This window comes from Mobula birostris, chromosome 4, assembly GCF_030028105.1.
Source record: "Mobula birostris isolate sMobBir1 chromosome 4, sMobBir1.hap1, whole genome shotgun sequence".
Classification (NCBI taxonomy): domain Eukaryota; kingdom Metazoa; phylum Chordata; class Chondrichthyes; order Myliobatiformes; family Myliobatidae; genus Mobula; species Mobula birostris.
In genome coordinates, this window is record NC_092373.1 from 95484330 (window position 1) to 95497602 (window position 13273).

At 54.6% G+C, this 13273-nt stretch overlaps 1 protein-coding gene across 3 annotated transcripts in view; it reads left to right on the top strand.

Moving 5' to 3' along the window:
* Nucleotides 1–836: 836 nt before the first annotated feature.
* Nucleotides 837–13273, top strand: part of d2hgdh (D-2-hydroxyglutarate dehydrogenase) — a 36806-nt gene continuing 24369 nt past the window's right edge. The window contains exons 1-4 of one of the 3 annotated variants that reach the window (XM_072255816.1): nucleotides 837–1002; nucleotides 6468–6849; nucleotides 9527–9584; nucleotides 12204–12343. In XM_072255816.1, the coding sequence (XP_072111917.1) occupies nucleotides 6507–6849; nucleotides 9527–9584; nucleotides 12204–12343 (541 nt within the window). In that variant the 5' untranslated portion in view covers nucleotides 837–1002; nucleotides 6468–6506. Of the gene's footprint in view, nucleotides 1003–6467; nucleotides 6850–9526; nucleotides 9585–12203; nucleotides 12344–13273 lie in introns of those variants that run through there. The other 2 variants (XM_072255815.1, XM_072255817.1) reach the window with 2 other exon arrangements.

A 13273-nucleotide genomic window follows, 5' to 3' on the forward strand; every position in this document is an offset into this window, starting at 1 on the left:
GTCAGGGGCATGGTATAGGGATGGGTCGGGGCATTGTATACAACTGGTTAGGGGTGTTGTATAGGGACTGGTCAGGGGCATCGTACAGAGACTGGTCAGAGGAATAGTATAGGGATGGTCAGGGATCTCGTATAGTGACTCGTCAGGGCCATCGTACAGTGACTGGTCAGGGGTATTGTAGAGCGAATTGTCAGGGGCATGTATAGAGACTGGTCACGGGCATCATACAGCGACTGGTCAGGGGCATGGTATAGGGACTGGTCAGGGGCATGGTATAGCAACTCGTCAGGGTATGTTATAGGGACTGGTCAGGGGCATCGCATAGCGACTGGTCAGAGGCATCGTACAGCGAATGGTCAGGGGCATCGTATAGGGACTGGTCAGAGGCATCCTGGTTTCCCCTCCCCTCCTCCCTCCTCTCTTCCCCTCCGTCCCCTCCCCTGTCCCCTCCCTTTCCCTCTAGCTTCTCCCTCCCCTCCTATCTCCCTCCCCCTCTCCTCCCCCTCCCTTCCCTTCCTCTCTCCTCTCCTCCCTCTCTTCCCCTCCTCTCTCTCCCCTCCCCTCCCCCTCCTCTCCCTCCCCTCCCCTCCCCCTCCTCTCTCTCCCCTCCCCTCCCCCTCCTCTCTCTCCCCTCCCCTCCCCCTCCTCTCCCTCCCCTCCCCTCCCCCTCCTCTCTCTCCCCTCCCCTCCCCCTCCTCTCTCTCCCCTCCCCTCCCCCTCCTCTCCCTCCCCTCCCCTCCCCCTCCTCTCTCTCCCCTCCCCTCCCCCTCCTCTCCCTCCCCTCCCCTCCCCCTCCTCTCTCTCCCACGCCCCTCCCCCTCCAGCCGGCGCGGCCTTGCTGCTGACTTTGCGTTGGCGCCGCACACCGCGGCGTCCTGACTCCTCCCGCACGCCCAGCGTCGCGTCACGGGCTCCGGCTGCGGGCGGAGGAGCTGTCCGATCCCGGGCAGCCAGGGAGGCCAAGCCTGACCCACAGGGCCCTGTGTTTGGGAGGGACGGAGAGTAGGTCTTGTAACCCCCGCGCTCGATCGCCTTTCCACACCGGATCTCCGGGTGATCCCGGTCCCCCCCCGCGCAGGATCGCCTTTCCACACCGGATCTCCGGGTGATCCCGGTCCCCCCCGCGCAGGATCGCCTTTCCACACCGGATCCGGTTCCCCCCGCGCTCGATCGCCTTTCCACACCGGATCCCGTTCCCCCCCCCGCGCTCGATCGCCTTTCCACACCGGATCTCCGGGTGATCCCGGTCCCCCCCCCCGCGCAGGACCGCCTTTCCACACCGGATCCGGTTCCCCCCGCGCTCGATCGCCTTTCCACACCGGATCCGGTTCCCCCCGCGCAGGATCGCCTTTCCACACCGGATCCGGTTCCCCCCCCCCCGCGCAGGATCGCCTTTCCACACCGGATCCGGTTCCCCCCGCGCAGGATCGCCTTTCCACACCGGATCCGGTTCCCCCCCCCGCGCAGGATCGCCTTTCCACACCGGATCCGGTTCCCCCCGCGCAGGATCGCCTTTCCACACCGGATCCGGTTCCCCCCGCGCTCGATCGCCTTTCCACACCGGATCCCGTTCCCCCCCCCGCGCTCGATCGCCTTTCCACACCGGATCTCCGGGTGATCCCGGTCCCCCCCCCCGCGCAGGATCGCCTTTCCACACCGGATCCGGTTCCCCCCGCGCTCGATCGCCTTTCCACACCGGATCCGGTTCCCCCCCCCGCGCAGGATCGCCTTTCCACACCGGATCCGGTTCCCCCCGCGCAGGATCGCCTTTCCACACCGGATCCGGTTCCCCCCGCGCTCGATCGCCTTTCCACACCGGATCCGGTTCCCCCCGCGCAGGATCGCCTTTCCACACCGGATCCGGTTCCCCCCCCCCGCGCAGGATCGCCTTTCCACACCGGATCCGGTTCCCCCCGCGCTCGATCGCCTTTCCACACCGGATCCGGTTCCCCCCGCGCAGGATCGCCTTTCCACACCGGATCCGGTTCCCCCCGCGCAGGATCGCCTTTCCACACCGGATCCGGTTCCCCCCCCCGCGCTCGATCGCCTTTCCACACCGGATCCGGTTCCCCCCCCCCGCGCTCGATCGCCTTTCCACACCGGATCCGGTTCCCCCCCCCGCGCTCGATCGCCTTTCCACACCGGATCCGGTTCCCCCCCCCGCGCTCGATCGCCTTTCCACACCGGATCCGGTTCCCCCCGCGCAGGATCGCCTTTCCACACCGGATCCGGTTCCCCCCCCGCGCAGGATCGCCTTTCCACACCGGATCCGGTTCCCCCCGCGCAGGATCGCCTTTCCACACCGGATCCGGTTCCCCCCGCGCTCGATCGCCTTTCCACACCGGATCCGGTTCCCCCCGCGCAGGATCGCCTTTCCACACCGGATCCGGTTCCCCCCCCCCGCGCAGGATCGCCTTTCCACACCGGATCCGGTTCCCCCCGCGCTCGATCGCCTTTCCACACCGGATCCGGTTCCCCCCGCGCAGGATCGCCTTTCCCCACCGGATCCGGTTCCCCCCCCCGCGCAGGATCGCCTTTCCACACCGGATCCGGTTCCCCCCGCGCTCGATCGCCTTTCCACACCGGATCTGGTTCCCCCCGCGCAGGATCGCCTTTCCACACCGGATCCGGTTCCCCCCGCGCAGGATCGCCTTTCCACACCGGATCCGGTTCCCCCCCCCGCGCTCGATCGCCTTTCCACACCGGATCCGGTTCCCCCCCCCGCGCTCGATCGCCTTTCCACACCGGATCCGGTTCCCCCCGCGCTCGATCGCCTTTCCACACCGGATCCCGTTCCCCCCCCCCCGCGCTCGATCGCCTTTCCACACCGGATCTCCGGGTGATCCCGGTCCCCCCCCCCGCGCAGGACCGCCTTTCCACACCGGATCCGGTTCCCCCCGCGCTCGATCGCCTTTCCACACCGGATCCGGTTCCCCCCGCGCAGGATCGCCTTTCCACACCGGATCCGGTTCCCCCCCCCGCGCTCGATCGCCTTTCCACACCGGATCCGGTTCCCCCCGCGCAGGATCGCCTTTCCACACCGGATCCGGTTCCCCCCCCCCGCGCAGGATCGCCTTTCCACACCGGATCCGGTTCCCCCCGCGCTCGATCGCCTTTCCACACCGGATCCGGTTCCCCCCGCGCAGGATCGCCTTTCCACACCGGATCCGGTTCCCCCCCCCCCCGCGCAGGATCGCCTTTCCACACCGGATCCGGTTCCCCCCGCGCTCGATCGCCTTTCCACACCGGATCTGGTTCCCCCCGCGCAGGATCGCCTTTCCACACCGGATCCGGTTCCCCCCGCGCAGGATCGCCTTTCCACACCGGATCCGGTTCCCCCCCCCCGCGCTCGATCGCCTTTCCACACCGGATCCGGTTCCCCCCCCCCGCGCTCGATCGCCTTTCCACACCGGATCCGGTTCCCCCCCCCCGCGCTCGATCGCCTTTCCACACCGGATCCGGTTCCGCCCCCCGCACTCGATCGCCTTTCCACACCGGATCCGGTTCCCCCCGCGCAGGATCGCCTTTCCACACCGGATCCGGTTCCCCCCCCGCGCAGGATCGCCTTTCCACACCGGATCCGGTTCCCCCCGCGCAGGATCGCCTTTCCACACCGGATCCGGTTCCCCCCGCGCTCGATCGCCTTTCCACACCGGATCCGGTTCCCCCCGCGCAGGATCGCCTTTCCACACCGGATCCGGTTCCCCCCCCCCCCGCGCAGGATCGCCTTTCCACACCGGATCCGGTTCCCCCCGCGCTCGATCGCCTTTCCACACCGGATCTGGTTCCCCCCGCGCAGGATCGCCTTTCCACACCGGATCCGGTTCCCCCCGCGCAGGATCGCCTTTCCACACCGGATCCGGTTCCCCCCCCCCGCGCTCGATCGCCTTTCCACACCGGATCCGGTTCCCCCCCCCCGCGCTCGATCGCCTTTCCACACCGGATCCGGTTCCCCCCGCGCTCGATCGCCTTTCCACACCGGATCCCGTTCCCCCCCCCGCGCTCGATCGCCTTTCCACACCGGATCTCCGGGTGATCCCGGTCCCCCCCCCCCGCGCAGGACCGCCTTTCCACACCGGATCCGGTTCCCCCCGCGCTCGATCGCCTTTCCACACCGGATCCGGTTCCCCCCGCGCAGGATCGCCTTTCCACACCGGATCCGGTTCCCCCCCCCCGCGCTCGATCGCCTTTCCACACCGGATCCGGTTCCCCCCGCGCAGGATCGCCTTTCCACACCGGATCCGGTTCCCCCCCCCCGCGCAGGATCGCCTTTCCACACCGGATCCGGTTCCCCCCGCGCTCGATCGCCTTTCCACACCGGATCCGGTTCCCCCCGCGCAGGATCGCCTTTCCACACCGGATCCGGATCCCCCCCCCCGCGCAGGATCGCCTTTCCACACCGGATCCGGTTCCCCCCGCGCTCGATCGCCTTTCCACACCGGATCTGGTTCCCCCCGCGCAGGATCGCCTTTCCACACCGGATCCGGTTCCCCCCGCGCAGGATCGCCTTTCCACACCGGATCCGGTTCCCCCCCCCGCGCTCGATCGCCTTTCCACACCGGATCTCCGGGTGATCCCGTTCCCCCCCCCCCCGCGCTCGATCGCCTTTCCACACCGGATCTCCGGGTGATCCCGTTCCCCCCCCCGCGCTCGATCGCCTTTCCACACCTGATCTCCGGGTGATCCCGGTCCCCCCCCCGCGCTCGATCGCCTTTCCACACCGGATCTCCGGGTGATCCCGGTCCCCCCCCGCGCAGGATCGCCTTTCCACACCGGATCCGGTTCCCCCCGCGCAGGATCGCCTTTCCACACCGGATCTCCGGGTGATCCCGGTTCCCCCCGCGCTCGATCGCCTTTCCACACCGGATCCGGTTCCCCCCGCGCAGGATCGCCTTTCCACACTGGATCTCCGGGTGATCCCGGTCCCCCCCGTGCTCGATCGCCTTTCCACACCGGATCTCCGGGTGATCCCGGTTCCCCCCGCGCTCGATCGCCTTTCCACACCGGATCTCCGGGTGATCCCGGTCCCCCCCGCGCTCGATCGCCTTTCCACACCGGATCTCCGGGTGATCCCGGTCCCCCCCCCCGCGCTCGATCGCCTTTCCACACCGGATCTCCGGGTGATCCCGGTCCCCCCCCCCGCGCAGGATCGCCTTTCCACACCGGATCCGGTTCCCCCCGCACAGGATCGCCTTTCCACACTGGATCTCCGGGTGATCCCGGTTCCCCCCGCGCTCGATCGCCTTTCCACACCGGATCCGGTTCCCCCCGCGCAGGATCGCCTTTCCACACCGGATCTCCGGGTGATCCCGGTCCCCCCCGTGCTCGATCGCCTTTCCACACCGGATCTCCGGGTGATCCCGGTCCCCCCCCGCGCTCGATCGCCTTTCCACACCGGATCTCCGGGTGATCCCGGTCCCCCCCCGCGCAGGATCGCCTTTCCACACCGGATCTGGTCCCCCCCGCGCTCGATCGCCTTTCCACACCGGATCTCCGGGTGATCCCGGTTCCCCCCGCGCTCGATCGCCTTTCCACACCGGATCTCCGGGTGATCCCGGTTCCCCCCGCGCTCGATCGCCTTTCCACACCGGACCTCCGGGTGATCCCGGTCCCCCCGCGCTCGATCGCCTTTCCACACCGGATCTCCGGGTGATCCCGGTCCCCCCCGCGCTCGATCGCCTTTCCACACCGGATCTCCGGGTGATCCCGGTCCCCCCCGCGCTCGATCGCCTTTCCACACCGGATCTCCGGGTGATCCCGGTCCCCCCCGCGCAGGATCGCCTTTCCACACCGGATCTCCGGGTGATCCCGGTTCCCCCCCGCGCTCGATCGCCTTTCCACACCGGATCTCCGGGTGATCCCGGTCCCTCCCGCGCTCGATCGCCTTTCCACACCGGATCTCCGGGTGATCCCGGTCCCCCCCGCGCTCGATCGCCTTTCCACACCGGATCTCCGGGTGATCCCGGTCCCCCCTCGAGTCTGCGGGCTGACCTTCCCTGGGGCGGCCGCAGCCCTGCCATCACCACGGCTGTCTCCGTCCCATCGTTAGGATGGGTCCCCGACCTGCCGAACCCGGCCCTCGGTCTGGGAGAGCCAGGGAGGCCGAGCCTGACCCGCAGGGCCGTGTGCTGTCATCCCGCACCACCCGGACACGTTCTCCTCTCCTACGCCGGACCCTAGGAGCTGCTCCCCCCAGGACAGCCCACCCCGCCCGGGATCCCATAGCCTGTTATTACGATAACATATCGGTCCCTCCACTGGGATCTCCGGCTTGCATCACGCCCTGGGGATCGTGGCTGTCCTTCTATCCGCTCCTTGCGACGCCGATTCTCCCCCCACTTCCATGACTGGCAATCCTCCACTTTGCCGGGCCCTTACTTCTATTCCCAACCCGCCACTCTCTTGGTAGGATTCTGTCGATTATTAATCCTTGGTTTTGAAGGATTCTTCCCCTAATTTGCCCTTAGGTTCCCACTGGCTGCCGAGAAGTCCCACTCTACTGTAAAATGCATCACCGCAGATCTCTATTCAAATGGAGCCTGCTTTTTCCGGGCAGAAAAGTGCTGGGGTCCACATTGATGCACAGACAATTGCAGCGGACCTTGCCACCCATGCTCTCCAAGTGCAATGACCTACTGCAACCAAGGCGGAGGAAGCTTCACTTGGCGGCTATTTGCGGAAACCGAGAGGTGGAATTCACAAGTACGCAGTATGATGTGCAGCGTTCATCATTTGCTACTGTCACGAAAGAAGACTTGCTGTTCTTGGAACGTCTACTGCCAGGCCGTGTGGTGACCGATCCTGATGTATTGGAAGCGAGCAATGTAGACTGGCAACGGATAGTACGAGGTGGGATTGCCTTTGTTTTGCGAAAGTGTATATGGGATGATCTTTTAATTTAAAACAAAACCAGCTGGCAACAGTCAGTTGGTCATGTCACATCTGTTAGAAGAGAAACAGCTAACACTTTAAGTAGAAGTTCCTTTGTGAGATATCTTAATTACAAAAAAAATCTGCTAATTTATCCTACTGTGACTTTTTAAAAATTTGTGGTCACAGATAGCATTTCTCCATTAAAACACAGGGAATTATCCTGGGTTCTTCTCATGCACCTTGAAGAAAGTGGTGCAGAAAGCTATAGTGAAGCCTTAGAGCATAAAAAAGACAAGATGTTGTGTTTTGTAACTCCTAAAACCAATCTAAAGAAAAACCACGGGAGCTCGGGATAGTGTACGCATCATGTTTACTTTAGTGAGGCATGCACACATGACAGGTGGCATAATGACATGCGCCATTCACGTACTTTTACATATAACCCAGAGTGATTATGTAAACAAAGAATGCTTAATTAAACAATATGTTTACAATATTACTCAAATATTAATTCACAACACTCTATCTGCTTAGCTATAAACTCCAACTCAATATAGAATGCATCTCAACTATATACTCAGTATACTAGATAGTACAAATACTATAATACAGACATCTACATTGTATTAAATTCTAAATTGTCCTGTTAGGCCTAAAGATTTAAATGCTCTGGAGAATTTCTTACCCTTGTGGGATAATGTCTTTTGATGGGGAGGGGGGAGGTAAGACTTGTGGCTGTGAAATCATCTCAGGTTCTGTGGCCTCCTCTGCGGTGGTTGTAAGAGTTGTCTCTGGGACTGCAGGAAGCTCTGGACACCTTTGTTCTGGACGTGTCGGTATCCTGAACAGTGCATGGCAAGCTGCTCGATCCTAGGCCACCAGACTAAGCTTTGAGCCAACACTTTCATTTTGACCACGCCTAGATGACTAGTATGTAGCTCCTCCAAAACTTTAGCTCTTGGCTTGGATGGAACAACAATTCGGAATCCCCAGACAAAGTGACCTCTGTCAAGACCAAGTTCATCCCACCACTGGTAAGATTGGGGAAACTGAAATTTTCCCCTGCCCATTTCAGCCATTTTGGGTGAGTATGTAGACCCTTTGGATTATCTCTGCCGTAGAGAGACTTTCAATTTGCATTAGGGAGAATACGACAAGAGGAATATCTTTCTTTGAAAGTTTTTCAGATATTTCCTTTTCCAAGTGTAAAAGGCAGAACTCATCAGAATTTCCATGATTAGTTGTCATCTTGAATTTGACCTTGTAGTGGTGTCATGCAAGAAGCAAAGCTTGTCTCTGCGTTTATGCTGCTGCTGTTAATGAAACACCTTCTATGGAGTGTTTATGGTGAGAAACACTTTGGACTTTTCTTCCATCTCCGTCTGCAGGTAGGTCTCAGCTAAGTCCATTTTGCTGAAGTGTTTCCCCTCAGATTTGCAAAGATATCCTCTGTCTTGGGCAGAGTGTATTGATCTACTTTCTGTACGAGGTTGATGGTGATCTTATAGTCACCACAGATCCGGAAAGTCCCATTCTTCTTTGGTACGGGGACTACTGGCATTGCTCATGGGCTCCACTCACCCTTGGAAAGAATTCCTTCAGCAACCATGAGTTCTAGCTCACTGACTACTTTATCACAGATGGTGTAAGGAACTGGATGGGCTTTGTAAAACTTGGCTATGGCAATTTCATTTAACATTATTTTACCCTTGATGTGTTTGAGTTTTCCAATGCCATCTGTGAACACTGCTGTGGTATCATTCACTACCTTTCTGAATTCACTTTCAGTTGACTATTGGAAGGGATGTGGCATGTAAATAGTGGTTCGATCTCCAATCAAGTTATAGTTGTCTCAGCCAATCACAGCCCCACAATGCTGGCCCTCCTGTTCTTAAACCATACATCGTTGAAGAAACAATGAATTCAAAATTGTATCAAGATATTTTACAGGAGAATGTCAGGGTAGCAGTCCGTCAACTGAAGCAAGAATCCAAAAACTAATTGATCTCTCGGTGGATCATTAAGAACATTACTAAACTGACAATGCTCAGACAACTTCTTCAATTCAGCCACATAAGCTGAAATGGACTCCTCTTCCTTTTGATACTGCTTATGTACAAGGTGCTGGAAAAACTCAGTAGGTCAGGCTGCATTTGTGGAAACAGAAACAGAATCAATGTTTTATCTGAAAGAATCTTCATCTTTGATCTGAACTGATAACCCTATACATCTTCCCACAGATGCAGCTTGATGTGCTGAGTATTTTCCACAGTTTTGTTTTAGATTGACAGCATCTCAGATTGTGTGACTTCAGTTGTAATATTTTATGATGCACTTCTTGTTTCTTTCTGTGCCCTGTGGTGCTTTGGGCAGCAACCTTGCTGTTTCTTTAGAGTTTTTGTCTTTTTATGAGACCAAGTTGCTAGCTCTACCCAGCATGGATAGAAAGCGTGCAAGGAGCCGCTGGATTCGAACCTGGGACCACTTGCCTTGGAAAGTCTGATGTGGATGTTACTACGCCACCAGTCGGCTGTTTTTAATGCACGGGTTACTGAAAAAATGCTGATTGTGAATATTGATTATTGTGATTTGATTTATTCTAATTATTATTAATTAATCACCACTGAATTACTGTAAATTTTTAAAACTGCAGGTCAGAGCCAAGTATTATTGAGGCCTCAGACAACTGAAGAAGTTTCCCAGATCCTCAGGTACAACACCATTAGGCTTTGTTTTACTGTTACACTTTTAGAGTATGACTTTTTGTTTTAGTTTTTGTTCAGTTTATGGATGTTTTTCTAATCTTGTATAGTTTTCTTTATTAAAGATTTTCAATCACTAAAATCTATCAACTTTCAGTCTTCCAAAACTTTCAAATTCAAATTTGAATGAGCATTTTTTATGGCATCTTTTACAAAAATAGCTGTACTAAAATAATGTACATTAAATTAATTTAAAATGGTCACATTTAGATGTAAAATCAGTTTTGTGAGGATGTTCAAAGTTAAGATTAAGAAAATTCAGTATATTTGTTTTAATATATCATACCTTATGTTTTTTAGTAGTCTGCAGATATAAGTCCATAAGATATAGGGACAGAATTAGCCCATTTGGCCAATCAAGTCTGCTCCGCCATTTCGTCATGGCTGATCCATTATTCCTCTCAGCCCCAATCTCCTGCCTTCTCTCCTTATCCCTTCACGCCCTGACCAAAGAATCTATCAACCTCTGCCTTAAATACCCAGCGACTTGGCCTCTACAGCCGCCTGTGGCAAAGAATTCCACAGATTCACCACTATCTGACTAAAGAAATTCCTCCTTATTCCATTCTAAAAGTACGTTCCTCTATTCTGAGGCTGTGTCCTCTGGTCCTAGACTCCTACCGTAGGAACATTGTCTCCACATACGCTCTATCCAAGACTTCAACATTTGATAGGTTTCAATGAGGCCACCCTTCATTCTTCTGAATTCCAGTGAGTACAGGCCCAGAGTCATCAAACACACTTCATATGACAACTCTTTCAATCCTGAAATTATTTTTGTGAACCTCCTTTGAACCCTGTCCAATGTTAGCATGTCCTTTCTGAGATATGGGGCCCAAAACTGCTCACAATACTCCAAGTGAGGCCTCACCAGTGCTTTATAAAGCCTTTACATTACATCCTTGCCTTTATATTCTAATCCTCTTGAAATGAATGCTAACATCGTGTTTGTCTTCCTCACTACTGACTGAACCTGCAAATGAATCTTTAATGAATCCTGCTCTAATACTCTCAAGTCCCTTTGTGCTTCAGATGGTTGAATTTTCTCTCCATTTAGAAAACAGTCTGTGTTTTTATTCATTCTACCAAAGTGCGTGACCATACACTTCTCAACACTGTATTCTATTTGCCACTTTGCCCATTTTAATCTGTCCAAGTCCTTCTGTAGGCTCTCTACTTCCTCAGTGGGCTCAACCTCGAGCTGCTCTAAATAGCATTCTTGTAGGCATTCTAGAACTTCCTTCCCTTGGGATCCAGCACCAACATGATTTTCCCAATCTTCCTACATATTGAAATCCCCCCCTTGACTATTCTAACATTGGCCTTTTGGCATGCATTTTCTATCTCCCATTGCTTTTTTTGCTTTTTGTTTATGGTAATTAATGTCCAGAATCTGAGAAAAGGAATATTCCACGTTTGCAGTGGGAGAGGCACAGGCTGTGACCTTAAAGCAATGTTGGCCAATTCTGTGTGGCAAGGACATTCACAGTAATAAGGCACTTCCATTTACAAAGGTATTGGTACCAACATGGGCAGCCTGGTTATCCACAGCGTGATTACCACTAACTGCAGTTTGATTGGCTATGTTTATGATTACTAATGATGGTTTATGATTGACTCTAAAACTTGCCATAATTGGGATCAACATTTAGGATTTGTTGTTGGCAAAACTTATTAATGAGTGACATTACCATTATGAGTGGCACCTGAATCTGGGGTTAGATTGACATCCATGATTGGAGCCTTCTGTTTCTTAGGCCGTCCCTAGTACCGAGGATGACTCTTCCACATATGAACAGGAGGTTCCCGAAGAGATGAGACAGCACTTAGAATAGGGTGTCCATTTCAGAGCAAGATGTTGGGCATACAAGCAGGTCAGGCTGTTAGTAAGCTCAACAGAGCCACCTGGGTGTAACTAGAGCTTCAGTGTGTGGATTTTGACCTAGGAGAGAGTCAGTCACATTTTTGGTTATCCTCCCAGTGAATTGGAAGGTGATTACCACCAACATTCAGGGTGAGGGTGACAATGACACTCACAGGTGGAACATCTGCAGCAAGCAAGTGGTCATCATATGACCTCTACTGTTAGCCATAGAATCATATAGCACAGATTCAGGCCACCAAGACAATGCTATCACCCAGCTATTTTACTGTATTTATATTAATTTGCTGCTCTCACATTCTTATCCCTTTGACTCGCTGACACACCTTGCAACTGGTGCATCTTTGGAATGTGGTTGGAAGCTGGAGCATCCAGAGGAAACCCACAGAGAGAATGTGCAAACCCCACACAGACAGCCCCCAGTGCCAGGATTGAACTTGGGACTCTGGCACTGTGAGGCAGCAGCACCACTGTGCCCTCCCGGTATCTGATGGGTACCAATGCCTGAGATGGTGGCAATGAGTTTATCCCTAATTGCACTATGTGCTCACAGTTTGAGTAACAGAATTATAACGATGGTGTGTTGGTTCTGATGCATGGTTAATGAGGCACCAATGCTCTCAGTGTAATTAGGACTGGATTAGGTTGCATGGTGGCACTGACAACAGGCTGTTTGTCTTCTTCAGATACTGTAACCAGCAGAACCTGGCTGTGAACCCTCAAGGTGGCAACACAGGATTAGTAGGGGGGAGTGTGCCAGTGTTTGATGAGATCATTGTCTCAACAGCTCAAATGAATAACATCATCAGTTTCAACACCAACTCTGGTGAGAGCAACTTTCTTTACTCACAATTGTAAATGCACTGACATCACAACAACAATCTTCCATCACCGTAGCACTGACTCCGTTAAGACTGATATAGTTCATTAGTGCTGAGTCTTGTGAGTGATCCCATTTCCGTTCACATTACTTACACTGAAGCGGTCTTCAGATGATTTATAACCTGAAGACCGCTTCACTGCAAGTAACGTGAACGGAAATGGGATCACTCACAAGACTCGGCACTAATGAACTATATCAGTCTTAACGGAGTGCTAATTGTCATAAATAATTGAATATGAAGTTGCAGAAGTCACAGAGTTTCTTAGAATGGAAAACCAACAAGTGAGGCAACCATCAACCACCCATTTACACCAATCCTACAGTAATCCTGTTTTTCATTCTCCCACATTCAACTTCCCAAATCTTACCATTCTGGACAATTAGAACAGTGAATGAACTCGTCTAAATGCAGGTGTGTGCAGAAACTGGAGCAACTGGATAAAACTCACATGGAGAATGAGCAGACTCCACATAGTCAGCACCTGAGGTTTGAACTGAACCCAGGTCACTCCATCATTGACACGACAGCTCTATCAGCTTCACCCTCCAGTGTTCTTGAATTCCCTCCTAAATTACTCCATGTCATTTTCCTCCTTCGAACTTTGCTCATTAGTTAACCTGTTAGACATCTGCTAATATCTTCCTTACTAAATTCTCAGCAGCTGAGGAAACATTTGTAGAGAAATTTAACACAACAAACTTTCCATTTCATATGGGATTCACAGCTATATTTTGCTTAATAATACTTCTCTGAAACATCTTGGAATATTGAACATCACTGAGGACTCCAGTAAGTGTGTCACACTTACTGTTGGTTACTTTAGTGAGTTACTGTTGGTTGGGTCCTGGCTCTTGTGCTAAATGGTTACTCTG